The sequence below is a fragment of the Apiospora marii genome, assembly GCF_038362585.1.
Source record: "Apiospora marii strain CBS 49790 chromosome Unknown utg000011l_segment0_segment0, whole genome shotgun sequence".
Classification (NCBI taxonomy): Eukaryota; Fungi; Ascomycota; class Sordariomycetes; order Amphisphaeriales; family Apiosporaceae; genus Apiospora; species Apiospora marii.
In genome coordinates, this window is record NW_027117382.1 from 571,095 (window position 1) to 598,822 (window position 27,728).

A 27,728-nucleotide genomic window follows, 5' to 3' on the forward strand; every position below is an offset into this window, starting at 1 on the left:
CTGTTACAATAAGGGCCCCAATTCTGAATCAGGTATTAACAATCGCCCGTTCATCACCACCTTCTCCGCCCCTTCTCTCGCTTTTATTTCATCAATATTGTTTTCAGTGGCAGTAACTAACCAACCAAAAGATTTCTAACAATAGGATCTCAGATTGACCTTCACCTTTCACTGACAAGCTAGAAGCACCAGGTAAGCCTATTTCTCATTTCACCAAGTCATTTTCTGTACCGCTATCTCCCCCCCTCCTACGTACCTTTCCACTCTAAATATTACACAACCCTGAAGCATCCCCCGCTCTTCTTTCCACCTCCCAACATACAACCTCTACACACTCGCATGCAAGTGGAAAACCCCATTGGCCAGTACACTTTAGGGAACATTCCTTCCTTGTAAACGTCTGTGCCCGATCTACTTCCATCTTTTGCGTGCCATCTCCCCCAACCAGGTTGTAACTCACACATCTTCCTACAACCAGGTATTGGTTTCTCTCCCATCAAGCAGTAAGTCCCCCACAACCTCAAACCTCATATTTTGTAGTATCTGGTCTTTCATTGGCCTCCTACGTCTGCAAATCTTGAAAGGACCTCATCACCTTCCCATTTTTATGAGCCAACCAAGCTTCGGGTTATTCCTCATACATCGAAAACCTCATCAGCCCGACAGCCCAATCATTGACTGATTCGCAAATCAAGTCGATATTGGGTCTCTACTGCCTTTTACTCCATACCCTCTTCACCTCAGCACCACTTCTCTCCCCTCTTCTACTTTTCACATTTTCAAGTTGGCACAAGCAAGCAGGGTACCCCGCAGCTTACCTTGTATCATCAACCAACAATATCTGCCACCTTTGACTTGCCCAAACTGCGAATAAAGTTGATCATACAAGACGACTAACATACATGCAGTCTGCAGACCTTGATCCCAGCAACATCTCCCCAGAGCCTACACAGTAAGTTTTTTATTCCACAATTTTACTTCGAGACTGTGTTTTCTTTCTCTCATTCTGGATTTTATCTCCCAAACTTCGCCTTGAGGTCTCCCTTCAACACACTCACTTCACACTCCCTCCCTCTACCCCACCCAGACACAGATTACTTTCAAGCAGTCTCCTCTGCCACAAGTTATCTCTGTCCCGATCCATCTACCGACCTCAATTTTCCAGCAAGATACTGGCAGCCTGCTTTTTATCTGTTCCTACCCATACATCTTTCTGCTTTTTCCAGCGAAAAGACCCAACTTCACCCATCCCAACTACCCTAGGTTTATGCCTTGAGTCATTCGTTGTCTACTTGTCACACTCAGTTCAACCAACCTTCGGCTAACTCTTCAGACTTCAGATTCTTCAACCAAACCACATCACCGTCGCCAAGATGTCCGGTTTCAACCAGCAAGGCAATGGCCCGCGACACGCTGCCATTGAGCGTGTCGCCGGCATGAACCTTGACGGCGCTTCTGATCGTGGCTCCGCTAGTGGCAGCCCTTCCCGTGGTTCCCACCACTCTCGTTCTGGCAGCAATGCTGGTAGCCAGGCTGGAAGCCAGGCTGGAGAGGGCTCACGCTCTCGATCTGGCTCCACCGCTAGTGGCCCTGGCAAGCAGCAGACTCCCTTCGGTCCTTCACTTGGCTATGATCCCGCCCGCATGGGTGGTGATGGCCGTGAGCAAATGACCGATGAGCAGGTCATTGGCAAGCGAGTCGATCTTCCCGCCGAGGCTTACAAGAAGGTATGTGCCTTGCCTTTTGCCACACAAAGACCCCATCATGTTATACTTGTATTTGGACATTTTCATGCAAGGGATATTAGCTGATCTTCTTCTAGTTCGATGGCTCCTTCACTCAGTACGCCAGACGCCCTGGCTTCAGCACCGATGGCAAGGGTATCCAGGTTCAAGTCAACATCTTCCCCGTCGCAAAGTGGCCCACTGGAGACATCATCCAGTATGATGTAAGCAGATATAAGGTGCTGTTTTCGAACCGGACATAGCTAACTGAACTTCCTCAGGTCAATGTCAGCCCCAATGAGAAGGACTCCCGAGCCCTTGTCCGCAAGGTTTGGGAGAGTGCCCCTGTTCAGGAGGCCCTGCGAAAGACTGGCAGCAAGTGGTTGTTCGATGGTAACAAGCTTGCTTGGTAAGTTTACTGAAGCATCCCGGTATTACGATACGTTGGTCTAATCATGGCATCTAGGACTTCGGCCAAACTCCCTCGAGGAGAGGAGCGGATTGTCGTCGATCTCGACCGCCTGGCCGGCAAGGAGCCCCGACCCGGTAGAAGTGGTGTCTACTACATCTCGATCAAGCAGTCGACCCAGATCCGCATGCAAGTCCTTCAAGACTACCTTCAGCGCAAATGCGACTGGGACAAGTCTGTGCTCGCGTGCATGAGTAAGTCTACACTTTCGTTACTTGGATTATATATGACTAACCGGTCTTGTCCAGACTTCCTTGATCATCTCTTGCGCCAGTACCCCAGCGAGAACATGATCGCCATCAAGCGCAACTTCTACAACAAGAAGGATAACCCTATGCGTCTTGACTCTTACACTGATGTTCGCAAGGGCACCTACTCTGCTTTCCGTCTTAGTGAGGTTTGTCATCACTTTGAGCTCCCCACTCAGCCGCCATTGGCTAACCCAGACACAGATGAACAATATGAGCAAGGGTTCCGGCCTGGGAGTCAACGTGGATGTTGCCAACACTGCCTTCTGGAACACCATGGGCACTCTGGCCGACACGGCACGAGCTATGTTGAGCAACCCCCAGGCTCAGAATGAGAAGCAGCTTCGTAAGTCAACCGTTTCATCCTTCTATTTCTATATGTCTGCTAACCTATATTTAGTTCCCTGGCCCAAGATGGCTGAGATCCTCCGTCCTCTCAAGGCACAAGACAGGAACGGTAACGTTGTCTGGACGCAGTCAGAGCCCTTCCAGAAGCTCCGCCGCCTCGCCAAGTTGAAGATCACTGTCAACCACCGCGGCAAGGACCAGAGCGACAAGCCATATACCATCAAGCGAATTGTCTTTGAGCAGAACATGGCCAACTGGGGCGCTGATGCTCAGCATTACACCTTCACGCGGAAGCACAAGGACGGAAAGGATGAGCCACCCATCACCATCCACAACTACTTCATGCAGAAGTACAAGGCTCGCCTCCAATTCCCTGATCTTCCTCTGATCGAGACTATGCGCGACGGCGTCTACCCCATGGAGGCTTGTCGTCTTCAGCCTTTCCAGCGATACACATACAAGCTGGATCCGGAGCAGGTAAGCTGGAGTTTGACCATCTAACTATTCCACATATGAGGCTAACGGTTTCCCCTCACAGACGTCCAAGATGATCAAGTTCGCAGTCACTCGTCCTGTCCAGCGCAGCGCTGCCATCAACAACTGCATGAAGGGTCTCCACTGGGAGTCCGACCCTTACTTCAAGCAGTACGGTCTGCAGCTCAGCAACCAGATGATCATCACCCCTGCTCGACTTCTCCAGAACCCTGAAGTCCACTTCGCTGGCTCAAAGATCAACCCTGGAATGACTGGCCGCTGGGATCTCCGAGGCCGCAAGTTCTTGGAGTCCAACCCTATTCCCATTCAGTCTTGGGCTTTCATTGGCGTCGGCTCCAACGATGGTTACACCGTTCAGGAGGATGCCCTCAAGAACTTTGCGCAGACCTTCAAGCGCGCCTACAGTCAGCATGGCGGTGTCATCAAGAAGGACCCCTTCGTCAAGGTTTACCCCTTCAACGTCCCCTACCCTCAGATGTGCGAGCAGGGGTACAAGGAGTGTGGCCAGAACTTCCGAGCCACTCCCCAGGTCATCTTCTTTGTGGTCAGCACCCGCAACTCCCTGGTCTATGAGCGCATCAAGAAGAACATGGATTGTCGATTCTGCACCGTCAGTCAAGTCATGCTGGCTGATCACGTCCGCAAGGCCAACCTCCAGTACTGCGGCAATGTGGCGATGAAGGTCAATGCCAAGCTTGGAGGTGTCACCTGCCGAGCTGCTCCCATGGGTTCCACAAACGCGATGCCTTACTACACTGTTCCCACCATGATCATTGGCCTGGATGTCTCTCATGCTGCTCCCGGTAGCGGTCGACCCTCCATGGCTGCCATGACTGTGTCCACTGACAAGAATGCCACCCGGTACGCTGCCTGTGTTCAGACCAACGGTTATCGTGATGAGGTTGTCAACGGTGTCAACATGCGATACCTCCTCGGTCGTCTTCTCAAGTACTGGGTCAACACCAACAAGTGCCACCCCAAGCACGTCTACTTCTTCCGGGATGGTATCGCCGAGGGTCAGTTTGGTCAATGCATCGACACTGAGGTTAAAGAGATCAAGCGCATCTTCCGAGATGCTGGTTGTGAGGTTCCTCGTGTCACGGTCATGATTGCGACCAAGCGTCACCACATCCGATTCTTCCCCAACGCCAACGACAAGTCCTCTGCCGACAAGAATGCCAACCCTCTTCCCGGCACTCTGGTTGAGCACGATGCCACTCACCCCTTCCACTGGGACTTCTACTTGTCATCCCACGTCGCGATTCAAGGTACCGCCCGGCCTGTTCACTACCAGGTCATCCTGGATGAAGCCAACTGCAACCCCAACGATTTGCAGCGCATGCTCTACCACCACTGTTACCAATACCAGCGATCCACCACGCCGGTCTCTCTGCATCCTGCCGTGTACTACTCACACTTGGCGTCCATCCGCGCGGCTTCTCATGAGGACATTGCAGCCAGCCAGAAGGAACTTCCCTCTGGAAAGGCCGGTTTCCCTCTTGGCAAGGCCCCTTCGACTGTGTATGGATCTGGTGGTCCTAACCGCGAGGCCCCTCCCCTGCTTGCCATGGAGAACCCTATTGCAGACAAGGCTAACATTGCCCATATTAACACCACTATGTGGTACATCTAAGTGGTTCTGGCTGTCTGGTTCGGAAAACAACTTCATCTTCTTTCTGGTCTCGGCTATTTGGCAAATGGTTCCACCAGTCCACGCTGGCTGGTGTTGGGATCTTCATGATTCTTCAGGTCTCTAGACCGCAAGTTTTACTAATAGTATTGCGTTCTATTTCTCAGTTTGTCATGGCCGATACATGGTAGCAATGCCATATGGGGGCTTGGGAGCACAGCGTTCACATGACATCTGTTTTTGAGGCGGAGATTTGACTGCGTTATTTCTGGTATTGGTCAAGTAGTTAGTTAGTTGACACGAAATGCCACGAGCGATGAACACCAAATGCTACATGCTACATTTGTGAATTACTAAGTGTGTGATATTTTCTATAGCGGATGACACTAGAATAACTGGGTGCGCGTACGCGACGGGATAGTTGCATCCTACCTTCAGTAGCCGGGCTAGTTGGCAGTGGTAGCAGCGTGATAAATACAAAGTAGCACGCCGCCTGTTGTATGAAATTTACCGACATGATGTTTGATGACGTCCAATTCACGTGGGTGCTCAACATTAGTTCGGTCAAGTAACCGCAGGCCAAGAAGGCCGATACAGGGACTCTCCACTGTTCATGACGCTACTGATCGCCGTGCGGCGGTGGCGCCATTAGATTGCGGGGGATCTTTGGGGAGCGCAACCTCAGTTTTCATCAACCGATTGGGATCTTTCTGGTCTGTATCAGAGGGCTGGCCCAATCTACGCCATATACAAGGGCCAACTGGCTTGAAGCGACAGCAATGGAGTTGCCAATTGAAGCTGGTTTGAGAACTTGGTGAGTGCATCCTATCTTGATGATGGACATGAGATGCCGGGCTCCCCGTCTGCTGCAGGGGTCTTGATTGGTGAGCGACTAGCTAATCTATATGGAGCTTAGGTATGATGCCTGTCCACCCACCCTCATCCTTCGCGTTGCTCTCTGGCCCTAGCCAACCAACGACGGGAACTGTCTCTGTCTTTCATCTCGGGAAAGAAAGCGTCCTACCCTGCCTACTCTCATGAAAGCCTCATCCCACGGTGGTCATCGGCTTCTACAAGTCCGCCCTGCACCGTCACGGAGGCGCGCACAACAGCAAGATCGAGAGTCAGCGGGGCCGCCAACTTCACGTTCGCGAAATGGTTGCGTCACCTGCAAGAAGCGCCACGTGCGCTGCGATGAGCGAAGACCAGCTTGTTTTCGCTGCGAGAAAGCCGGGCTCGATTGTCAGGGATACACGTCGAGAGCAGCTAGGCAAACCGCTGCCCGGCTCATCTTACCGGCAGCCAAAGATCGCCAGGAGTCGGCGCCGGTGCTGCTTGCGCCACCCTCAAGATGCCAGTTTCGGGGTGTTGAGGTCACCTACTTTGACGTCTTTCGCCATGAGGTCGTCTACGACATACTTTCCACCGGGCACAAGGACTTCTGGAACCGCGCCATGGTGCGGACTGGCCTCGAAATAGACTACGTCAGGCACTCAATTCTTGCGCTGGGGGCGTTGTCCCTCTCTGTCAACGAAAACGCCAATAACCACGCTTATCCGAGAAGGGACTGGAAGTCGACGCCATCTCCTGGCCTGCACTACAATGCCGCCTTGCACCACCACGTCAAGGCTTTGGCCCTGTTTGGCCGGAGTATGGCCCGGAAACACAATGCCGTCCATCCGCAGGTCTTCATTTTGATTACCATCCTGTTCGTGACCTTTGAGTACCTTCACGGGAACAACTCGGCCGCCATCGGCTTGATCAATAGCGGCTACCTCCTTCTGGCTCAACGCTCGCCCTCAGTTGAAGCCAAATCGCTGCACACTGATGTGGTGGCCAGCGATCTCGAAGGGCCAGATACCATTGAAGATGCGCCCGGGACGTTTGCCCGATTCGGCATTGTCGGGCTCCTGACCCCATTTGTGCCCCTCGAGACTCGGATTGCCGCTTTTGGTGGAGGCAACTTCCATTCGAGGATGCCCGACATCAACGTCGGCACAGAGAAGCTGTTCCAGTTGTGGAGGGACTTCCTGTTCGCCCTGACCAAGTTTGCCGCGAACATAGAGTTCGTCTCAACACATTCAGACAAGGACTCCGGTACGTGTAACATCTCTGCCACATACTGGCTCGATATACCGACTAACTTGTCGTAGAGCTTATTCCCAAGACGGGCGAGCTCATCAAACCCCAAGATATTCCCCAAAGGATAGCCAACGAGATGCGCGAGATCGCCCTCTGGAAAGAGGTCATGAGCCATCACTGCCGCATACAGACCGACCCCGTCGTCTCCCGATGGCTCAACATCGCGAAAGTCCAGCTGCTAGGTATCGAGTGCATCACCAACGATGTAACAGGCGTGGGTCCGCCAGACTATTCAGGGTTCCTGGGGGCGTGCGAGGCGCTGCAGCGGGACTTCCCGCCAGACCTGCAGTCTCGCCTGACGTACGACGGCATCATTAATATCCTGATGAACGTGGTCTTCTGGAGCCGGGACCGCGACATCTGCCGGCGCGCCCTCGAAACTGCGCAGGCGTACACGGTCGCCCATCTGGATCGCGAGCGCGTCGCCTGGATCCAGCGCTCGGCGCGGCACCTGGCTGAAAGCCCGGGGACGTGGCAGCCGCGGAGCGACTGGATCGGGGCTGGATGCCAGAGCCCGGACGTGCCGCTGAAGACGGCGGCGGTGTACTCGTTGACGCGGATTATGAGTCAGCGGGGGCGAGGGGTGTGATGGGTGTTGGGGAGGCGATGTTGCTCTGGCATCGCATGAGCCCCCCGGCGTAGAAGAAGAAGATTCATCGGGTTTTTCTTCGGCGCGGTCTAGGAAGACTCAAAGCTCAAGTCAGTCTGACCTCTTTACGAGAACGGAGCAAATACCACAGCTTAATGGTGGTTGGTGATTGGATGATGATGAACCCGTGGGCATTCCAAGGAGTACGGGAGGGCGGAGTGGTTCCGCACCTAGTCTTCTTTTACTAGCAACAGCTCACTAAGAGTAGTGAACGTGTCGGTGGGATGCATATCATGAGCATGGACAGAACTACACACTTTCCCATCCTTGGACCTCGTGGTCAATTCCCAATAAGCTGCTTTCAGCAAGCTCCCCCTTTGATGGCGAAAGCGCTGCTCTTGGTGCAATGCTTCCCATGAATGATCGACAGGCCAGTTCGACCAATTGGACATCACATTTAACTAAATAAGCGTTATTCCAATGACCCGGCGCCAAGCTATCCCTGATATCGGCAGTACAGCAGGATCTTGTGGGAGTAGCGCTTTCTACCAAGGGGATGGATTAGGTACCGGGAAGTGCATACAGCAAATCGATGTTTTCGAAAGCAGTACGGAGTACCATCTCCAAGTTTGCTTAGTTTGCCATTCCCGCGGACCGGAATCCGGTATTTGCGGGCGACGGACGGACACCTCCTGTCAACTAAAAACGCTCAAGGGCCAGCCAACTTGGAGAACGTCCGCGCCAAGTCATGGGTGCTGCGCCACCGTCAATCACGATGCAGCTATCGGTTTTGGCATCACTAGACTGGGGAAGGATCTCGGTACTATTGGCATACGGATAGTACAAGTCATGATCGCAAAATGAAAATGCTGCATCTCTACAGATGCTGAGGGGGCCTCCAGTGATGCTACTCGGCTACCATCAATATTACTGGAGATTGAATGAAGCCGGTTGCGATTCCATCCGTAGGCTAGTGTCTCCTTCACGAGCAAGCGAAGTGGGACAGGAGGCGATGACAGCCCCCACTGGTTGTGATTGATGACAGCAAGTGTCAAACCCTAAAGGGGCGCGAGAGGAACGGAGCCTTCGGCCCCAATTCCGCCGCTCGCGTGTGAAAAACATGGCCTTTTCGTGATTGTTTGCCAGCCCAGCATGGGAATGACAACGATGCTTGCTTAGGGCTGGGGGAGGTGAGCACTACCAACCACGAGCTGACCAGGACCTTGTAACGAGGCGCAACCTATAAGTGCCCCAATCACACGCGGGACTGACCGGCAAACGGTATTGGGTGGGAAAGCCTGAAGCGAATATGAATGCATCATGCTCTGCTGCCACCCCAGAAGAGAAATCGATGATCGGCGCTCCCAGGGCGGCCGAAAAAGAAGCTATATTGCCAAGAGTTTGGTTCGATTCGCGTAGCTGCCCCTCTACTTGCTTTGACCGGTGTGTTGCCGAGACATCGGCCGCACCCCCCACAGGTCGGCACTCACCATGGCCTTAAAAACTTGCTACTTCTTTTTAAATTAGGTATCTGAGGGAATACGCCGGCGCTTGATGCTGCGGGAGGCGTCGCACCGGTTGAGCGGAAACTGCCAACCGTTGCCTCTTTGTGGGACGATGGGCTTCTTTTTTGGTGCTTACGGATACAGCTTGACGATTTTTCCTCGACGTGGTTGCAACGCCACTCATAGGCCTTATATACATATCAAGAATGAGGTGGACGACAATGCAACCAGGATCTCCCATTCTCTCCCGCCTACGCATACGTGTGATTGATTCGTTTTTCCAGCTGAGCGTGTCTGGGTACGCCCTGGCCCAATACTCGACGCTGGTTGCAGGGGGTGTTGCGGCAGGACGCCAGGGATGCTGCCCGCCGCAGCTCAGGTCCCATTGGCGGGGTTCGTCACAAATGGCAGAGGAGATTTGGATGTGCAGGCCCACTGATCGGCAGTGATCCGCCCCGTCAAATCTGAGATCATCTCAAAGTCGGGGCCACTTAGATCAGATGGGTCACCTTTAAACTGTGCATTGCCAGTTCATGTATGTATCGCAATTGGCAGGTTTGACTGATCGACACTGTCGCCATGGTCGCTATTGAGCTGGACTCTTCCGGCTAGCGGGGCCTGCTATTACCTAATTCCCAGGTGATTGGGTCATGGATGGGTTCTGCTGAGTGCTGGCTTGCTGGCTGCTGCTGCTGCTGCTGCGGGCTGCTGCTGGCCACCCCCCACCAAACATCCGTTCGTTTCTCTCCTGCCTATCCCTCCTGGATAGCGTCTAGTACAGAATGGCTGGTGGGCGTTTTCTCAATTTTCTTTTGCCAATAGTCGTCTTTGGGACACGATCAGTCATCCCTGTTTCCCCCCAGCATTGTCTTAGATGGCCGCTGGATCTCTTAGCATTGGGTGATCTAGCTGCATTTCATGTGATGGGTCCTGTTCGTCACCTGCTGGATCCAGGGGAAGTGGAAGCAGCTAGCTACGGCACTGCTAGATCTCTTATAGATACAGCATGCATCCGCCGTTGAGGGAACGGTCGTTTTGGTTCCTGCCCGACCAAGCGCTCGAGGATTAGCCGTTCGCTCACCAACACCACCACAACCACCCAACATGGCGGATTCACGCATCGTCTACTCGCCGCTCGGCTGGACCTACATCGGCCTCATGATCGGCTGGACGCTCGCCGTCCTCGCCGGCATGGCCTTCCTCTTCCGCCACCGCCGGCTGCCGTTCCTGCAGCTGCGGCGCCTGCCCCTCGTCTTCAGCGCCATCATCATCCTCCACATCTACGCGGCGTCGTGCCTGCTGGCCCTCACCATCGGGCCCCTCATCCCCTGCGATGCCCAGTTCTGGGTCATGAGCATCTACCTGCCGTTCGGCATGGCCCTGCTCCAGGCCGCCAACAGCCAGTTCCAGCACGTCGCCACCCGCCAGCGCCAGTACGCCCAGTTCAGCACCCTCGAGGACCGCAACGTCTTTGAGAAGTCGGCCGAGGTCGACCCGGGCCTGCCCTGGTGGAGGCGCGGATGGCAGCGGATTCAGAAGGCTAACGAGGTCGACCGCATCCTGTGCTTCATTGGAATCGGGATGGCTGTCCAGGTAAGCTGAAAACCCTACATTCATACATGTCCTCCGATAGTTAGGGGGTAACACTACCAGATCGAGAGCTAACGGTTCGACAGCTGGCACTGACCTTCTTGATTTACTTCGGGTCCGAGATGTTCCATCCGAGTTACGGTTTCTTCCACCTCGAAGTGCCGGGCACTGAGCAGCAGCGAGCTACCCTATGCTTCACCGGCTGGGAGTGGTAAGATACTCACGCGCAACGTTTCGATATTCCATACAACATGCTGACTTGGCATTCTACAGGTGGTTATCTATCGTGTGGCAGTTTTTCTGGGCTTGGTTCTATGCCCCCTATACCTTGTGGAAGACTAGGCACATCCACGATACCCATGGATGGCGCATCCAGACCATCTGCTGTTGCATTGCTGGGTACGTTCCTGAGCCCCTTTTCGACTCGCCTAAGACGGTCACTAATCAATTGAAACAGCTTGCCCGCCTCCCCTATGTGGCTAATTGGTCTTTACGTACCGCAAATGGAACCCGTCAACAAGGTTTTTGTTCCGCCCCAATGGTAAGCAAGACTCACTCCGTCTACGAAGATGTTCTTGGTCCTAATACATGTTTGTCTAGGATCGCGTTGTCCATCTTCTTCATCGAGGTGTTCACGTTAGGCTTCCCCTGCTTGCAGGTCTACCGAACCCACAACCTCCAACAAGAGACCATCGATACCATCACGGCCTGGGAAAAGAGGAACCAAATTCTTGGTGAAGACCCCGAGGCCATCTCCACGAGCAGCGCCGGCTTTGGAGGCTCGACATTGGGCGGCCGCTCTACGGCTGGCAAGAGCGGCAAGTCGGCCAACACGGCGTCGACATCACACTCGCGCGACTCCACCCTGACTATGGGCGCGCTCGAGAATGCGCTGCGCACGAATCCGCAACCCCTGCTCGAGTTCGCCTCCCTAAAGGACTTTTCGGGAGAGAACGTCAGCTTCCTGTCCCACGTGGGTGACTGGCGGCGGGCCTGGACCATGTCCACGAGCTCCCCCGCCGACAAGACGCGCGAGCAGTTCGTCCGCGCCGTGCGCATCTACTCGCACTTTGTCAGTCTCGAACACTCCGAGTTCCCGGTCAACATCTCGTCGCGGACGGGCAAGGCGCTGCACCAGATCTTCCACCAAACGGCCCAAATCCTCAACCGGCGGCGGCGGCAGTCGGACTCGGCGACGCCGTTCGACGGCGCGGTGCCGGGCCACGACGACGACTGCCCCGGCGACCTCGAGGCGACGCTGGGCAAGGCCAACCTCGAGTCGGTGACGCAGATGGCGGAGCTGTCGATGCCGGGGTCCACCAGCCAACTGAACGGCGGCCGTCACCATGACTTCAGCGACCTCGAGGTGCCCGACTCCTTCAACCCGCAGGTGTTTGAGGCGGCCGAGGGCGAGATCAAGTACCTGGTCCTCACCAACACGTGGCCCAAGTTCGTCCACGCCGGCTTCGAACAGGCCAGCCAGTCGTCCAAGGAGGAGTTCGATGACGGACGGCCGCGCGGGTTCCCGCGGAATCTCTTATGTGTATGAAATCAGAATAAGCAACTTGGGATGACTGCGTACTTCAGCGTATATCTGATGACAAGAAGAAATAATAATGATAATTCATCTATATAATAATAGCTACCAATGACAACCAAAGACAGGGGTAGAGAGATTCAAAATATTCGAAGATTATTCCAAGCAATTCCTACAACTCCTCGTCCTCCTCGTCCTCCTCCTCTTCGTCGTACTCCTCCTCCTCCTCCTCCTCGTAGGGCAGATCTTCGTCCGGGCACATCACCATGGTCATCCCCACGTTGCCATCACCGTCGTCCTCGTCCTCATCGTCGTACTCGTCGTCGTACTCGCTCCCGTATTCTATTTCGTCCTCTTCGTCCTCGTCGGCATAGTTGGTCCCATCGCCCATTTCCACATCGTCATCTCCATGTCCGGCTGGACCGGCGATCTTGTCGTCGTCGTCGCGGTACATCTTGATCGTCTCGTCGAGCTCGTTGACGTCGCTCAGGTCGGGCAACCCCTCCATCCCCGCCGCGATCGACTGTTCTACGTCGAAGATCTGCCGCCCCATCTCCATCGACATGGCGTCCAGCACCGCCTGCGTCAGTCGCAGGCGCGCGCGCTTGTCGGCCAGCGCTTCGAGCTCGTCGCGCTGCCCGAATCGTCCGATTTCCTCGCGGAGGGCGGTCAGGGCCGGGTCCTCGGGGGCGGGGGGCTGTTGCTGCTGCTGCTGCTGCTGCTGCTGTTGCTGTAAATTCATGGTGTAAAAGGAAGCTACTGGGATTTTCGACGACGGCTCCCCGGGGCTCAATGCTCCTCCAGGGCCCGAGTAGGATGTCGAGGGTTTGGAAGATGATCCCGCTGTAGCCGCAGCCTTTCCCTTTGCCTGGAATAACACCTTCTTAGCGGGCTCGAGGCCGGAGATTAGTTCAGGACCCGACGGCTTCTTGGAGGCAGTTGATGCCGGTGTTGCCAGACCCTTTCCCTTTGCCTGTGATGACGGCTTCGAAGCGGGCGGAAAACCAGTGGTTTGCGTCTTCTTGGTACCAGACGACGCCGGCGTTGCCTGCTGCAGCACAGTCGATTGCTTGAGGGGCGTCGACTGCGCCTTTTTGGAAGATTCGGCCTTGGTTTTCGACTCCCATGCTGCCTGGGTCGCTTTCCCCACAGCAGAGAAGGGTGGCCTTTCATCTATCGGTAGGGGGACCTTGGTGTTGGACGGTCGCTTCGACGCGCCGGCCTGTGGCGGCGGCTGCTGTGGGCCCTTTCCGTATCCGAACTTGACCTTCAGCGGCGACGACGAGCCGCCCACGCTGCTCGCCGACGGGGGGCCCAGGCCGAGGCCGCCGGCGGCGGCTGACGACGATGCCTGGGGCAGGGGGCCGCCGGTCGCCGGTAGGGGGTCGAGGCTCATCTCGGAAAGTAGCGATTGGGTGTCATCCTCTCGTTGTTGTTGCGTTTGGATGCGCTCTAGAAGACCTTTGCGGGTTTTGGTTGGTTAGCGAACCGTTATAATTTGCTTCGACTCTTTACCTTCCTCTCCGTCATCTTTTTCATCTTTTTATGCCCTTCGATTTTGTCCTCCTCCTCTCTCTCTGTCGTTATCTCTCCGTCATCCTCCTTTCTCTCTTCCTCTCTCCTTCTTTTCGTTTATTGAACACCAAAAATAAGGAAAGTCGGGGGATGTGGGCATGGAAAGGGGATTTGCGCTTACTTCTATGCTCATCAACCAACATCTCCATCTTTTCCTCAGTGTCAATGGGACAGCCGGCGAAGGGGGGCCACATGCCCCTCGTTGTTCCATTATTCCTTGACCTCCAATTATCACTATCCATGTGTGCATTAGTCCGGACAAATGGAGTAGGGGGAGGCACAGGACCACCACCACCACCGCCGCCGCCGCCGCCGCCAGGGGGGGGACCACCACCGCCGCCACCAGGGGGGGGACCACCACCACCACCAGGGGGAGGGCCACCGCCACCACCAGGGGGAGGACCACCGCCGCCGCCACCAGGGGAGGGACTACTACTAGAAGAAGGTGGAGATAATGGTTCTGGGATAGACATGTCCCAGGACAACAATCCCAAATCTGTTAAATCTCCAGCATTCTGAAAGCCTGTTGGTAAGTCTGCCGGTGGCCCCACAATGTAATCCAGTGCACTTAGTAGCGGTGGCAGCTCTGGCCCTATATCGCCGGGGAACGTCGTCCTAATTTGATCTGTGTCCGCCATAAGGTTATCCTTATCGTCTTTTGTCAAGCCGAGCGTGGTACCCTGGATGCTCCTAACCGCTCTGTTGTGTTCTCCGACTGCAGCTGAAAAGTCCGTGAGATCCGCCTGCCACAGCCGCAGGTTCGCGTAGTGCTCGTCGTCGTTTTCCTGGAGCAAACCTGCCCGGACGCACATCTGGCGGAGGGTCAGCACCACCTTGCGGTGCGTCGCCATCAAGTCCATCATCGGGGCGTCGCGGTCGTAGAGGTATTGCTGCAGTTTCCTAGCGTTCCATTTCTCCCTTTCTATCCTGTTGTCAACCACGATCAGGCCTTCGCCAATGTGCTTTTGCACGTTGGCGGCTTGGCGGAGGTACTTGATGGCCCATTGGAAATATTCGTACAGGTCGTTTTTGGTGGCGCCGGCCTCCTGCAGCCTATTGCGGGTCGTTACTAGCTTGCCGTCTCAGCACTCTGTGGCTTCCATTGCTCGGCAGTATCAATGGCACATGAACTTACAGATATAACGCATCTCCCGCGGATTCATCTTATAGAGTATGAAATAGCGCCAATTGGCGCGTCTCTGGTTCTCCTTGCCAAGGTTGCCGCTGGTCCTTGTAGTCAGGCCGTTGCCGGGCTCCTTGTGCCAGTCCGTCAGGTTGAGGAGCGCGTCGTCCTCGGGGTTGGCGTCATGAATGATGACGCGGTTGATGAGCCCCTCCTCGGCCTTTTGCGCCTTGTACCACCCGTTGTTCGCGGAGCGGCCCTGCAGGTATTCATCGGGGAACTTGGTCATGAACGAGCCCGCGAAGCGCATGCGCACGGCGGCCCACTTGAGGGCCCAGTCCGCGACCGTCTCGAGCAGCTGCGTGTCGGTCCGGAACTGCTCGAGCAGAGGCGCCCGGAACTTGCCCGCCAGCGTCCGCCGCACCTCCGAGACGCTGTCGACGATCCTCTGGGCCTCGGGGTTGCCCATCACCGGGTTGCCCCACATGCTGCCCTTTAGGAGCCCTACTTGGTTATAGGCCGCTGTCATATCTGATTCGCCTTCTTCGTCTCGCGGGAAATTGTGGCCGGAGACGCTGAGCACAAATTCGCCTGTGAAATTAAACAAAAAAAGGGGTCAGGGTCGTTACCACCGGTCTGCCATGCTGATGCCATCCGGCGGGAGCTGGCAGTTGCTCGCCGGATGCCTATAGAGATCGGGATATTGCTTACAGTTCGCTGTCTTCTCCACTCCCGCCTCTTCCACTCCCTCCTCTCCCACTCCCTCCTCTTCCACTCCCTCCTCTTCCACATCCATCGCGTCCTCCGGATCGAGTGCACCAAATGCATTGTTATAAGCCATGGTCTCTGTCGCTACAGTACTGACGAACGGAAGCCGTTATTGATTCCTTCTTCCTGCTGTTGTTGTTCTTCGTCTCCTTTTGTTGGAAGTGCCGGGGGTAAACGGGCTGCTACACTGGCGTGCCCATCAACCCAGTCAGGGGGGAAGCCCGTCTTGACTTTCAGGGAGGAGGTTCTCGTTATTTAAAGCTTGCCGGCGAAATCAAACCTCTTCTTTCCATAGGTTTGGAAGAAAAGAACTCGAGATATTCCCGACGAAGGGACAACCCGGACAGTTATTGAATCCCCCGCCCGCTATGCTGAGGGTGTCAGAACACGATCTGGCGTGCATTGTCCGCGCTTCCTCTTTGAAGCCGGTCATCGCGCGGACAAAGGGGCGCCCATGCCACTCTAGTCGCTATCACCGATACGGCGGTCCGCCCATTATCCCGGACTTGGGAACAAAGGGCCACTTGGACAGTCGTCGAAGATCCGGTTCCGGCACCAGCGCATTGTCCTGGGTCGAGCTCATTACAATTGGGAAATACGCTTGCGGTCGACATGCATGTATTGGTGGCCAGTCAGGATAGTATGATCCCAAGCAATATCCCACTGGCTACCAATTACGATCTACTATATAGACGAGGTAGGATACTATAATGTCAAGTATATTCTAGTCTGAAATGAGAATATTTTCCTCAGTATAGTTGGAGTTATGGGAACCTACAATCTGTACCTTTGAAGAATGACTTGGACATATAGTGTAACCTGTTTATATTTAGGATACTAGTTCTAACGCTTCACTGACCAATTGAACGAAAACTTGTCATATTACACCGGGAGTCTTTTTCACTTAAGGCTTGATCCTACTCGAGGGTAACCTGCTCCTTATGCGACTAGCATTTCTATTGGGAATACTTAGTATAAATAAAAAAATCTAATAAAAGATAAGGGGGAAATAACCTTACTTATCCTTTTATACTTTCGCTTAACCCTTTCGAAGGCTTTAATATATTAATTTTAAACTAACTCATTATATTCTTATTTTAATAATAATAACCTATATTAAATTAAGTAATAATTTTATATATAAATAGTATAATCGTTTTAAAAACTTAATGTATAGCTTATTAGTTAACGATAATAAACTTATTTTAATAACCGGTTTAATATTTAAAATAATACTTATTATATTTTATTTTAAAAAGTTTAATATAATATAATATAATAGTTTTATATAAATAAATATATATTATTATAATAATATAAAAAGTTTTATATAATAACATTAATATTAACGTTAAATTAAGAGAGGTAATTATATATTTCATTAAAATAGATTTAAAACTATCGCGATCGAATCGATTTTAAAGGTTATTTTACCCTCGATTTCAACGAGGAGGAAAATATAATAACGATTACATATAAGGGATAAATATCGCCGACTAGCTTTTTTAATAATAATTAATAAGCCCTTTATTAATATTAAGTTATAAAAGTTATATAATAATAAAATAAAAATATTATAATATAATAACGTTAAAACTGTTTAAAAATGTATAATATATTAATATTTATTTTATTATTTCGAAGCTTAAACTAACTACCTCTAATTTAAACCTTATTAGTTTAACCTATCTACCGTTAATTAATTTAATTATTAAAAGTTTAAAATCGTAAAACTTAACGTATATATAATTAAATAATATAATATATATAAGTAGAAAAAAACCCTTTAAAAAGACCCTCTCTTTTACCTCGCTTAAACTTAAGATATTATAAATACTTTATAATAAATTAAATTAATAAACCTTTTATTAATATTAAATTATAAAAGTTATATAATAATAAAATAAAAATATTATAATATAATAACGTTAAAACCGTTTAAAAACGTATAATATATTAATATCTATTTTATTATTCCAAAGCTTAAACCGGCCACCTCTAATCTAAACTTTATTAGTTTAGCCTATCTACCGTTAGTTAATTTAACCGTTAAAAGTTTAAAATCGTAAGGCTTAGCGCACACACAGCCAGACAATATAGCACGTATGGGCAGAGAAAGACCCTCTAGAAGGACCCTCTCCCTTACCTCGTTCAAACTCAGGATGTCACGAATACTTCGCGGTAAATTGGGAGCCCTCTGGACGTGCGGGCGGCCTCGCTGACTTAGTAAAGACAACCTGTAGGGCTGAGGAGTGGAGAGATTCTGTTTCCAGATCCCGTAAGCCGCGATTATCTCATCATCCGTAGGTCATCGGGGATGGGACGTTACGACTGACCTTTTGCTGACAGCCCCGGTGCCATCCACCCAACCAACCAATAAGCCACGGCCAACAGACTTCTCACCAGCCCGGGCTAGAAGATTTCCCAAGGGCTTATGCCAAGCGCTCTCTCGTATTTTGGACGTCGCCCAGCACGCGCGCGCGCGCGCCTGAATTAACAAAGGTTCTATTATTCTATTCTAATCCTCGATTCCGTCTACGCAAGCCTAAGTACACTAAATTAGGTTACTGCGGCTGCCAAAAAAGACACCATCGAGGTCGTAAATCACGCCAACAGATAGGCCACCCACCACTGCAGTGCCCCGGCTGACGACCGAGAATATCAGCCGCGGATTTGTGGAGTGTTGCCCGCATGCGGTGCCAAAAGCCAATGGCGTCGCAGCCACCGTTCAGCTGGACACATCACCGTCTTTTTTGATGGAGACCCCGCTTTTGGGAGCTGGGAGCGACGCACGTTGCAATAGTTCCCGAGTGCCAAACCCAATTCTAGAATAGTCAATGTTCTAGTCCTCGGAGGACTTCATGTTGTCTCAACTGGTGCTTGTTCTTCGGTCTGGGGAGTGATGCGTCCTACACAACTCATGAAGCATGTTGGATGTCAAGACGGTATGGATGGACTCCTTACTTGAACCCATCAGCAGATAGTAAAGCTCCCTTCTATCGGCATTGGAGCTCAAATCGCTGACGTATTCTTCTAAGCTGCCAATATGTCAGCTCTTCGTCAGATCGCCAATCGAGGGATATCCTGGGCTGCTGACTGAGCGACGTCCGCCCCGGCAAACTGACCTAGTTACCCCATACAGCACTCCGGCTTCCCGGCTGATCGACACAGCCCTCCGAGGCGTCAGCCCTAGGAGCTGCAGGTCTAGCTGGCCAGCTAGCCAGCTTAGCAGCCCACCATGATCACCATGTCGGCATAACAGGTTTACTTGACGTCGCCGCTAAGCCACGGCCTCGTAAAGCTCGAGGCTGCGGTGCCATACAATGCAAGCCTCTCATCAGACAGACACACGGCAGGACTCGTCGAGATCCGATGCAACCAACATTGGAAACTCCGGGGACATAGCCTCGATCGAGAGGAGGACTTCTCGATGTGATGACATGAGGTCTTACGGGAGGGAGACATGGTGACATGAGGGGAGCGATGAGAGAGATGGGACAGCTATAATAAGGAGGCAGATGTCCCCGGATCAGAGTGATGGAATTCCTCATCCAACATCCTCATCACCATCACTCCAGCAGCTCTCGCTACTTTCCCACCAGAAAGCACATAATACCCCTTAATCACCACCACCTACTCAACCAGCATCCCCATCTCAGCATCTTCACATCCACCGTCACCATGCATTTCACCACCATCCTCGCCCTGGCCTCCACGGCCCTGGCCCTGCCCACCGCGAAGCCCGCAGACGACGGCTCGTGGTACCCGGGCAAGTACGAAGGCCCCGGCACCCCCTATGACGATGGCAAGTACCACCCGCCCACCGCCAAGCGGGAAGACGACGGGTCCTGGTACCCGGGCAAGTACGAGGGCAAGCCCAACACCGAGTACGACGACGGCAAGTGGGCGCCCGGCAAGTACGAGGGCGGCGAGACCGGCTACGACGACGGCCAGTACCACCCCAAGCGCAACGACGACGGGTCTTGGTACCCGGGCAAGTACGAGGGACCCGGCACCCCTTATGATGACGGCAAGTACCACCCGCCTACCGTCAAGGGCAAGCGCAACGACGACGGGTCATGGTACCCGGGTAAATATGAAGGCCCCGGCACCCCTTACGACGATGGGAAGTACCACCCCAAGCGCAACGATGACGGTTCTTGGTACCCCGGCAAGTACGAAGGACCCGGCACTCCTTATGACGACGGGAAATACCACCCCGAGAGCAAGCGCGAGGACGACGGCTCCTGGTACCCCGGAAAGTACGAGGGCGAGGGCACCGGCCACGATGACGGCAAGTGGCAGCCCGGCAAGTACGAAGGCGGCGAGACGGGCTTCGACGACGGCCAATACCACCCGGAGGCCAAGCGTGAGGACGACGGTTCCTGGTACCCCGGCAAGTACGAGGGCGAGGGCACCGGCCACGACGACGGAAAATGGGCGCCGGGCAAGTACGAGGGTGGCGAGACCGGATTTGATGACGGCCAGTACCACCCCGAAGCCAAGCGCGAGGATGATGGGTCCTGGTACCCGGGCAAGTACGAAGGGGGCAACACGGGCGTCGATGACGGCAAGTGGTACCCCGGCAAGTACGAGGGCGGCAGCACTGGGGTCGACGATGGCCAGTACCATCCCGAGAACTCCGCGTAGAGGGGTGATGGTGTTCTTGCATCTTTCAGCATTGGGACCTCTGGTCGGCATGGGGGTCTGGTCTGGGGCGTTTTGAAGTGGCGGCGGCGTTTGTAGATACATTGCATGGTTTCTTCATTTGGGTAGGAAGGAGTTTAGTCTGGTTTCTTGGTGTGGTTAGAAGGGAGTTAATTACATTCATTTTCAATTATCATCCATTGCATCTTTTGTGACTTTTGTGTTGCCAAGTGTGATGGGAAACAGTCGTTTCAATCAATAGATTCGGCAAAAGGGAAAATGGACCCCACCGACCTCTAGCAGGCGACCCCGTGCCATGGAGTCAATTCACTGCCGAGATAGCCCGTCGCGGCGGCGGCGGCGATGGCCCCCATCTTATGGAGGGTCTGGCTCGAGCTGACGCGGTGCCGGCCGAAATAGGGGCATGAGGGAAGCGGAACATTGAGGGAACAGCCCAGGACTGTGTCATGGTCCTTGGAGGGAGACGCCAAAAAGATGCAGAGTCGGGCTTGCATCAACATCAAATAGTCATTGAAAATTTGATCGCCAGAAGGAGAATATATCAAGTCTCTCATGTTCGACGTTTTATGCTGTTTTGACATCGCACCGTGGTATTATTCGCTTGTTTGCTATGATCGCGCCCCTGAGAAACTTCTGGCCCCTATGTACAACAACCCGTCTCCACAGGCCCGAGGAAACAAGCCAGCAAGATTAAATATGCGTATCATATACACACGATGCATACACGTAAACCCTCTTTGAAAGACATCAACACCCCACCCCGTCCCGATTCCCACATCATCGTACACCCCCCTCACATCCCCGGCCCCCGCCCAACAAAAGGCTGCCGCAGCGGCAGCCCACCGGCCCCGCCCCCCTTGAGCTTCCCAAACAGCCCGTCCAGCTTACTACTCCACGCCAGCGGCAGGCTCTTCTGGATCCCGCGGATCTGGCGCTCGCCCGCCTTGCCGATGATCCAGATGTGCTCGTAGTCGAGCCAGAGCGACATGAAGTGCGCCAGGACGACCATGGCGCGCGGCCGCCGCTCGATCAGGAACCGCGTGAAGTCGTTGGACACGAGCACCGCGAACCCCCCGAACCGCCGCCCCACCGCGTCCTCGGGCTCGCCCGCCGCGATCGCCCGCGCCACGCTGCACGTGTACCCCAGCGCCTCGTCGTAGACCCGGCGCACCGCCGGGTCGTCGAGCTCCGTGACGTAGTCGTCGTCCTCACCATCATCGGTAGCGGCGGCAGCTCCCACCCCGCGATCATGGGCAGCCGCCCCCGGGTGTTCCAGCAGCCAGTCCAGCGCGCTGTGGTCGCTGCCAATGGTGGTGCTGGGGTCGACCATGACGGGCGGCGTCTTGAGAAACGTCATGATCTTGGCGTCCTCGCCGGCCGGGTCGGACCCGATGATCTCCGCCGCGGCCTTGAAGACGGCGCCCGCCCCTTTCCCCATGCGCAGCCACTCGACGGGCGGCTGCCAGGGGTCCATGGGCAGCGTCTGCACGAGCGCGAGGGCGTGCGCCAGGATGCGCAGGCTCGAGAAGCACAGCGCGTCGGCGTTGCGCGACGTCAGGTGTACCACCTCGCGCGCCTGCTCGCGCAGCATCATGCTCTTGTACGTCTGCTGCAGGATGACCAGGTGGTCCCGCTCCTGCGGGTCCGTCGCGCGCGTCCACATGTGCAGCGCCGAGTGCGCCATGATGCCGTACAGCAGCACGTCCCAGCCGTCCCGCAGCGCCATGTTGGGCACGTCGATCGAGAAGAGCTGCGTCAGCTCGGGCGTCTGCGGCACGTTGAAGGGGTGGCCCATGGTCAGGTTGTTGTGGAGGAGCCGCAGCTCCCAGAGGCGCCGCTCGCGCGACTCGGGCAGCTCGCCCTGCCCGTTCTCGGAGTCGAGGCCGCTTTGCTCGGAGCCGGGGGACGGCTGCTGGCTGCCGTAGCTCCGGGGCGTCTGGTCCTCGGTGACAATGGCTGCGGGGCTCAGGGATGCGCCGGCGTCGAGGCGGGTCGCGGCGGCAGCCTTTGTGCCATCGGGAATATTGTGGGAAGTCGAGGAGGAAGTACCGGAAGCGGCGGCGGCGGCGGTTTTACTCTGGGCGCTTGCTCGGGTCTTTGCGCGCGAGGCGGTCGAGGGGGCCGTGGGCACGGCGATTTGCGCGGGGTAGAGGCATTCGACGTTGTGCCGGGCGCAACCGCCGCAGGTAGGGTGGCCTTCATCGCATTTGACCCGCCGTTGCTTGCCTACCAGAAGGGGTCTCACACATTAGTACTGCTGCAACTATGCATGGTGAAACAAAGCCGGAAGCGGACCAGCTAGCCATTGCCGGGGGCCTTCATGACATGCACGGCAGGCAACCACTTTGCGACATGCGCCAGAGTCGAAGAAGGGTCGCACGGCCTCCTGGGAAAGTAAGTACTCACAACGTATGCAGCCCGTCCTGCTCTTCTTATGATACAGCCTTGGGCCCCGAGGTCGAGGTGGTTGGTCTAGTGCTTCCTCCATTGGTTTCGGTATCGGGTTCGTTAAGCGATTGATTCATCCATTTCAATCTAATCGCGAGAGCATAAACCTAGGGAAAATCGATGGGGCTGCCAGCCGATCTCAAAAGGGTCGTGCTAAGTCCAGCCCACGTATTACGCATCAGCTCCTACTTACCAAGGCGATCCCCCACTTCCTTCCTTCCTGAACCCAGCCGGGCTGCAACGAACCAAATGGGCTTGGGCCAAGAACTGCATCCAGTAGATCGCATTGCTGCTGTTCTCAGTAAAAACGAATCATTGAATTGAAGAAGCAAAGAACGAGATGGTCGCCAGGGTTTGGAAACCGAGACTAGTGCCACTGATAATATGTAAATGCAAGGCAACACGACCGCATCCTGATTGGCCATTAGCGTTTGGAGAGGCATCCGGGAACGATAGCGAAAGCGGAATGTAAAGCCTCCGGAGTTGGTTGGCCGACAACCCTCGTTCTCGCCAACATCAATGTCATTTTCAGAAAACACGTCTAGTCTCGTCAATAAGGCATATATCACAGATAATTTGGAAGTTCATAAAAGTTAACATGTTTGTTTGGCTATTTTCCAATATTACAGAGTGAGGCTGCGGGCTTGCTTCATCGCCCCCTTTTCTTATTTTTCCCCGGCCCACCAGGGAAGATATATGACTCTAACCAAAATGCGCCGTTCTTCGTAAGTCCTCGTACATACGTTATAGTACATGCCCGGACGCGTACATCATCTCATGGTGGGTGCGATGGGGTTTCTTCAGATCACCCAATATTGTACATACTTTACATTTGCAAAATCAACAAAGGTAAAGTCCCTTCTTACTCTTCTTCTTTCAGCTCCTCGGCGGCCTCAGTAGCTGCGTCTGCTCCAAAAGTCTCTTCATAGGTCCGCACTTCCTCCTGGCCCACGACGTGGACAGGCCGCTGCCGGGCGCGGGCTTCCTCCTCCTCCCGGAACTTTCGCCCGGCGTTGGTGTGCTTCTCCAGAGACCCCTGGAACATTTCGTACCACGCGGCATCCCGGTCTCCCTCGGACTTGAGCGCCTTCTTGCGTCGACTCAGCAGCTTTTCGTACAGGGCGCGGGCGCGGACTTCGGGCATCTCTTGGATGTTGTATTCAATGTCCCACTTGTCCGTTTGGTCGAGGTTCTCGGGCCGTTGCACGTAGCTGCCATTCACCCGGTTGCGGATAGTCAGGACCATTCCGAGAAGCTGCTTCGCCTGAGCCGGCTCCGCTTCGCCTGCCCCGTCCGCCAGGGATTCCGTAGCTGCCGCCGATGGATCGGTGGAAGCGTCGCTCGACTCCTTGAGTTCACCTTCGACATCGGTAGTCTGGGTGCTAGTCGAAGCGCCTCGGGAGTCTGCCATCATCTTGCCTAGTATGCGCTCAAACTCCCTGAGCTTGGAGTCGTCCTCGTCATCCATATCTCTTTCGGAGACTTCTCTTTCGTCGATGTTCTGGGTCATGCGAACAATCAGGTCTTTCAGGTTGGAAAGGCTGGAAGTGCCCGAAAGCTCCTTCAACTCTTCGACCTGTTCTTCCTGATCAGGCTTCAGGTTATCCTCGGCAATGTAAACGGACTCTTCCGAGTCGAGCGTGGTCTCGGTGGGCGCAGGGGAGTCGCTGAGATCGGACACAGCCTCATCTGATGATACATCAGACTCGGCATTCTCATCTACCCGAGACTCTTCAGCTGGGCGGTATTCGTCATCGCCTTCGGTGGTCTCCGTGGTCTCGACTGGCTCCTCCTCGGTCAAGTTATCTGCCTCTGATGCATCCTCGCCCTCAATGGTGGGAGGTGCCTGGCTCTCCTCGGACGCAGATTGTTCTTCTTCCTGGTCCTGGAATTCCACCGCACCGTCTGGGTCAGCAATAATGCCCTCGGTTTGTTCTGGTGAAACATCGGGCGAAAGGGCGCTGAGGAGCGAATCGACATAGCTGCGTGTCTCCTCTGGTGACTGGGGGTCAAGCAGTCCGCTCTGCTCCAGAGCATCCTCAATGGCTTCTCGGACAGCCGCGACGCCAAGCTCGTCATCTTCCATGGCGTCTTCGACCTTCGACCGCACATCTTCCCAAATGGCTGCATCAGGTACCTCCTTGCTCAATGGGCTTTCATCAGGCTCGCCCAATGCCTCGTCAAGCTCATCCTGCTCGAGATTGTCTTCTTCGGGATCGTCCTCCTGGGCGGGTTCTTCGGTGTCCAGGAAAGGAGCTGTCTCCGCATTGAGAGGTCCTAGGCCGAGGACCTTTCTCTCGAATTCCTCGATCTTGGCCTTGCCAGCGTCTTGGACGTTCTTGATGTCCTGTTCTCCAACCGGCTCGGCGAAGACGTACATGAAGGGGGCAACTAGAGACGGTCTCGTTTCAAAGTGGATTCGTAATGACTGTTCAGGGAACTTCTTGCTCGCGCGGTCCATGACCTCGTTCAATAGCGCAAGACTGAGCTTGAATTCTTTGTCCCCCAAAGTGACATCGCTAGTTCCGTGTAGTGACAGATCCATCTCCGGCAGTGGGATATACTGGAACCCGAATATCCTCTGCGTGTTGTGGAACGCCACGAAGATTCCATCCATACGACCCATGCGGACCTGTAGCGAGTACTTCAAGAAAGCGGACCGGATCATGTCATAGTATTCTCGTTCGAAGGACTCCCAATCACCGAACCGATTACGAATCTCGTAACCAAGACCTTTCTGGAAACCCTCGGCGTCCATACGGATAGAGATGACCGCCCTTGTCTTGAGGTCAAACATGCCGGTGCCGGGAACTCTGGGGTCGTGGGCATCCAGCTGAGACCGCATCATGAAGTCGCCCAGACCTGTGTAATGGTAGGCCTCGTCGGCGTTACGCTCTTCTTCAGATATCTGGTCGGAGTTGACAGTCCGGTAGCGCTCGTAGTCTTCCCTCGAGAGGGTCAAGAGCTTCTCCATGGATTTTCCGAGCATGCTCAGGATGTTTGCCGTGTCGAATTCCTTGTCGGCGTCAATGGCGTAAACCCCATCTTTCCAATGGAGGAAAACAGCCGCAGGACTCGTCAAGATTTTGGTAAAGTTATTGGAGGGAGTGTTGAAGCTCTTGGACAAGATGGCAGGGTTGATCTCTCTCCAAGATGATAGCAGATAGTGGAAGTGGGCCAGCATCGACGTCATGCTAGAAGTCGAACCAGTGTAGCGTTTGCCGTTCTCGCGTGCAATGTTAATCAAGGTCTCGTCCTTGGACGATGTAATGTACTGCTTGAGGGCGTTGAAGTCAAACTCTTGGATTGGCATGATCTTGGACAGGTAAGGATCAAAATTGAAAACCCTCGACCGTGGATCTTGGAGGTGGTACACGCCGGGGTTGAACAGTACTCTGTCCAGGCCGTACGAAACTGGCGGTACTGGCGGTTGTGCTTTCTCAATGGGCACGAGGTGCAGATCGTCCGAATTAATATTCTCAATCTCGATATCAGGTTTCCCAAGGGGTTTCTTGACCGCCTGTGTCATTGGTGAAAACGCTGAGGCGGCTCCAGTAGATTCGGACTGCGCTCCCAATATCCAGGCAGCCTCATTGGGGATGCCATCGAGGTCCGAGGATTCTTCCTCCTGCGAGGACTGGGTCCTCCCGAGGCTCCTGCGTATTGAGGGCCCTGCTTTGGTTTTCCTGATAAAGCTGGACGACGCCGTCGATTTCTTGGCATCTACCGTAGCCTTGCGCCGTGTCTTCTTCTTATCCTCGACACCAGTCTCCGATGGAGCTTCTGGAGTATCGGCTTTGAGAGCATTGCGTAATGCGTTCCGCTGTCCTCGAGCCATACGAACTGTTCCTCCGGCCTCTACAGTGGATTTCTTCTTCTTGCCCTTTTGCGCCTTGGGAGAGGCGGCAGTCGCCTTTTTCTTCTTTGCGCCATCTGCTTGCTTGTCGGAAACATCGAGCCCCTCCGACTTTGCGGCAGAATTTTCGTCAGGCTGCGGCTTGGCCTTGGACTTGGAGTTGGCCGGGGCGGCCACGCTGATGTTCTGGGCGTCGAGAACATTTTTCAGTGCCGCCAAAGCGCCCTCCAAGACCTTGAGGTTCCGCGACTTATCCTGCTTCTTCTTCGGGGCGGGTTTGGCAGCATCCGTCGTGGGTTCTGCCGGCGCCTTGCGCGCCTTGGGCGATTTCTTTTCTGGTGGGGACGGCGGGGAGGGCTTCTTCTTCTTCTTCTTCACCCGTTGGGGAGGGGTCGGTTTGGAATCGGCAGAATCTTGGCTGGGCTGGGCGGCGTCGTCGTCGGCGCGAGCCAACGTGGCCGAGAAGTATCTGGAAGGGCCATACTGGAGGTGCAGGGCAGGACTCGCATAGGTTGCACTGCGGTTACGGGATGCGATGCGGCATGTTGCACAGACGTGATGGCTTGTTAGTCGGCGTGCGGCCAGGCTTGCTAGGGGTAGCATTGGGACAGCCTGTTAAGGATGGACTGCCGTGAGGGAGACGAGACGCATCGAAGACCTCGGAAAGATCAGATTAGCACCAATTGGTATTATCTGCCGGGTTTGGAGTCGGGTGGTCGTGACGGGAAACTTTCATCTACCCAAATTTTTAATGGGCTGGAGCTCCGATAATTGAAAACTAACACCCCGGCTCACATTTTCTCCCCAGTACGTCAACGCTAATCTCTTCCGAGCTAGCAGCGCCAGTCGGCTCTGTAGATCCGCTGGCCAATCAAATCCTTTGGACCCTTCTGCTCACCTACTTATACTTGCCTGGGTATAATCAGAGGATTGTACAGCAGCGGCAGGCGATTTGGTCGTCTTTCTGAGCTGCTAACTTGGTCCTTTCACTTACAATTGGCCGCAAGATAACC

At 54.2% G+C, this 27,728-nt stretch overlaps 7 protein-coding genes across 7 annotated transcripts; 4 read left to right on the forward strand and 3 right to left on the reverse strand.

Moving 5' to 3' along the window:
• Window positions 1–1,373: 1,373 nt before the first annotated feature.
• Window positions 1,374–4,917, forward strand: PG985_013254 (eukaryotic translation initiation factor 2c; the record flags this gene model as incomplete). The annotated part of the gene is made up of 8 exons (XM_066833020.1): window positions 1,374–1,727; window positions 1,823–1,948; window positions 2,006–2,133; window positions 2,191–2,387; window positions 2,442–2,590; window positions 2,646–2,787; window positions 2,842–3,266; window positions 3,328–4,917. 8 exons carry the CDS (start codon window positions 1,374–1,376, stop codon window positions 4,915–4,917), a joined length of 3,111 nt encoding a protein of 1,036 aa, XP_066677760.1.
• A 1,034-nt stretch (window positions 4,918–5,951) lies between these two features.
• PG985_013255 (uncharacterized protein) lies at window positions 5,952–7,645 on the forward strand (the record flags this gene model as incomplete). The annotated part of the gene is made up of 2 exons (XM_066833021.1): window positions 5,952–7,011; window positions 7,068–7,645. 2 exons carry the CDS (start codon window positions 5,952–5,954, stop codon window positions 7,643–7,645), a joined length of 1,638 nt encoding a protein of 545 aa, XP_066677761.1.
• A 2,609-nt stretch (window positions 7,646–10,254) lies between these two features.
• PG985_013256 (uncharacterized protein) lies at window positions 10,255–12,289 on the forward strand (the record flags this gene model as incomplete). The annotated part of the gene is made up of 5 exons (XM_066833022.1): window positions 10,255–10,743; window positions 10,827–10,951; window positions 11,014–11,139; window positions 11,198–11,281; window positions 11,341–12,289. The coding sequence occupies 5 exons, from the start codon at window positions 10,255–10,257 to the stop codon at window positions 12,287–12,289; spliced, it is 1,773 nt and encodes a 590-aa protein (XP_066677762.1).
• Window positions 12,290–12,449: 160 nt separating this feature from the next.
• PG985_013257 (uncharacterized protein) lies at window positions 12,450–15,618 on the reverse strand (the record flags this gene model as incomplete). Its single annotated transcript, XM_066833023.1, has 4 exons — window positions 12,450–13,738; window positions 13,974–14,921; window positions 14,988–15,550; window positions 15,605–15,618. 4 exons carry the CDS (start codon window positions 15,616–15,618, stop codon window positions 12,450–12,452), a joined length of 2,814 nt encoding a protein of 937 aa, XP_066677763.1.
• Window positions 15,619–19,424: 3,806 nt separating this feature from the next.
• On the forward strand, window positions 19,425–20,393 carry PG985_013258 (uncharacterized protein; the record flags this gene model as incomplete). Its single annotated transcript, XM_066833024.1, has 1 exon — window positions 19,425–20,393. The coding sequence occupies one exon, from the start codon at window positions 19,425–19,427 to the stop codon at window positions 20,391–20,393; it is 969 nt and encodes a 322-aa protein (XP_066677764.1).
• An 811-nt stretch (window positions 20,394–21,204) lies between these two features.
• On the reverse strand, window positions 21,205–23,614 carry PG985_013259 (uncharacterized protein; the record flags this gene model as incomplete). The annotated part of the gene is made up of 2 exons (XM_066833025.1): window positions 21,205–22,637; window positions 23,599–23,614. The coding sequence occupies 2 exons, from the start codon at window positions 23,612–23,614 to the stop codon at window positions 21,205–21,207; spliced, it is 1,449 nt and encodes a 482-aa protein (XP_066677765.1).
• Window positions 23,615–23,721: 107 nt separating this feature from the next.
• PG985_013260 (mRNA degradation protein) lies at window positions 23,722–27,318 on the reverse strand (the record flags this gene model as incomplete). The annotated part of the gene is made up of 1 exon (XM_066833026.1): window positions 23,722–27,318. One exon carries the CDS (start codon window positions 27,316–27,318, stop codon window positions 23,722–23,724), a length of 3,597 nt encoding a protein of 1,198 aa, XP_066677766.1.
• Between the last annotated feature and the right edge of the window lie 410 nt (window positions 27,319–27,728).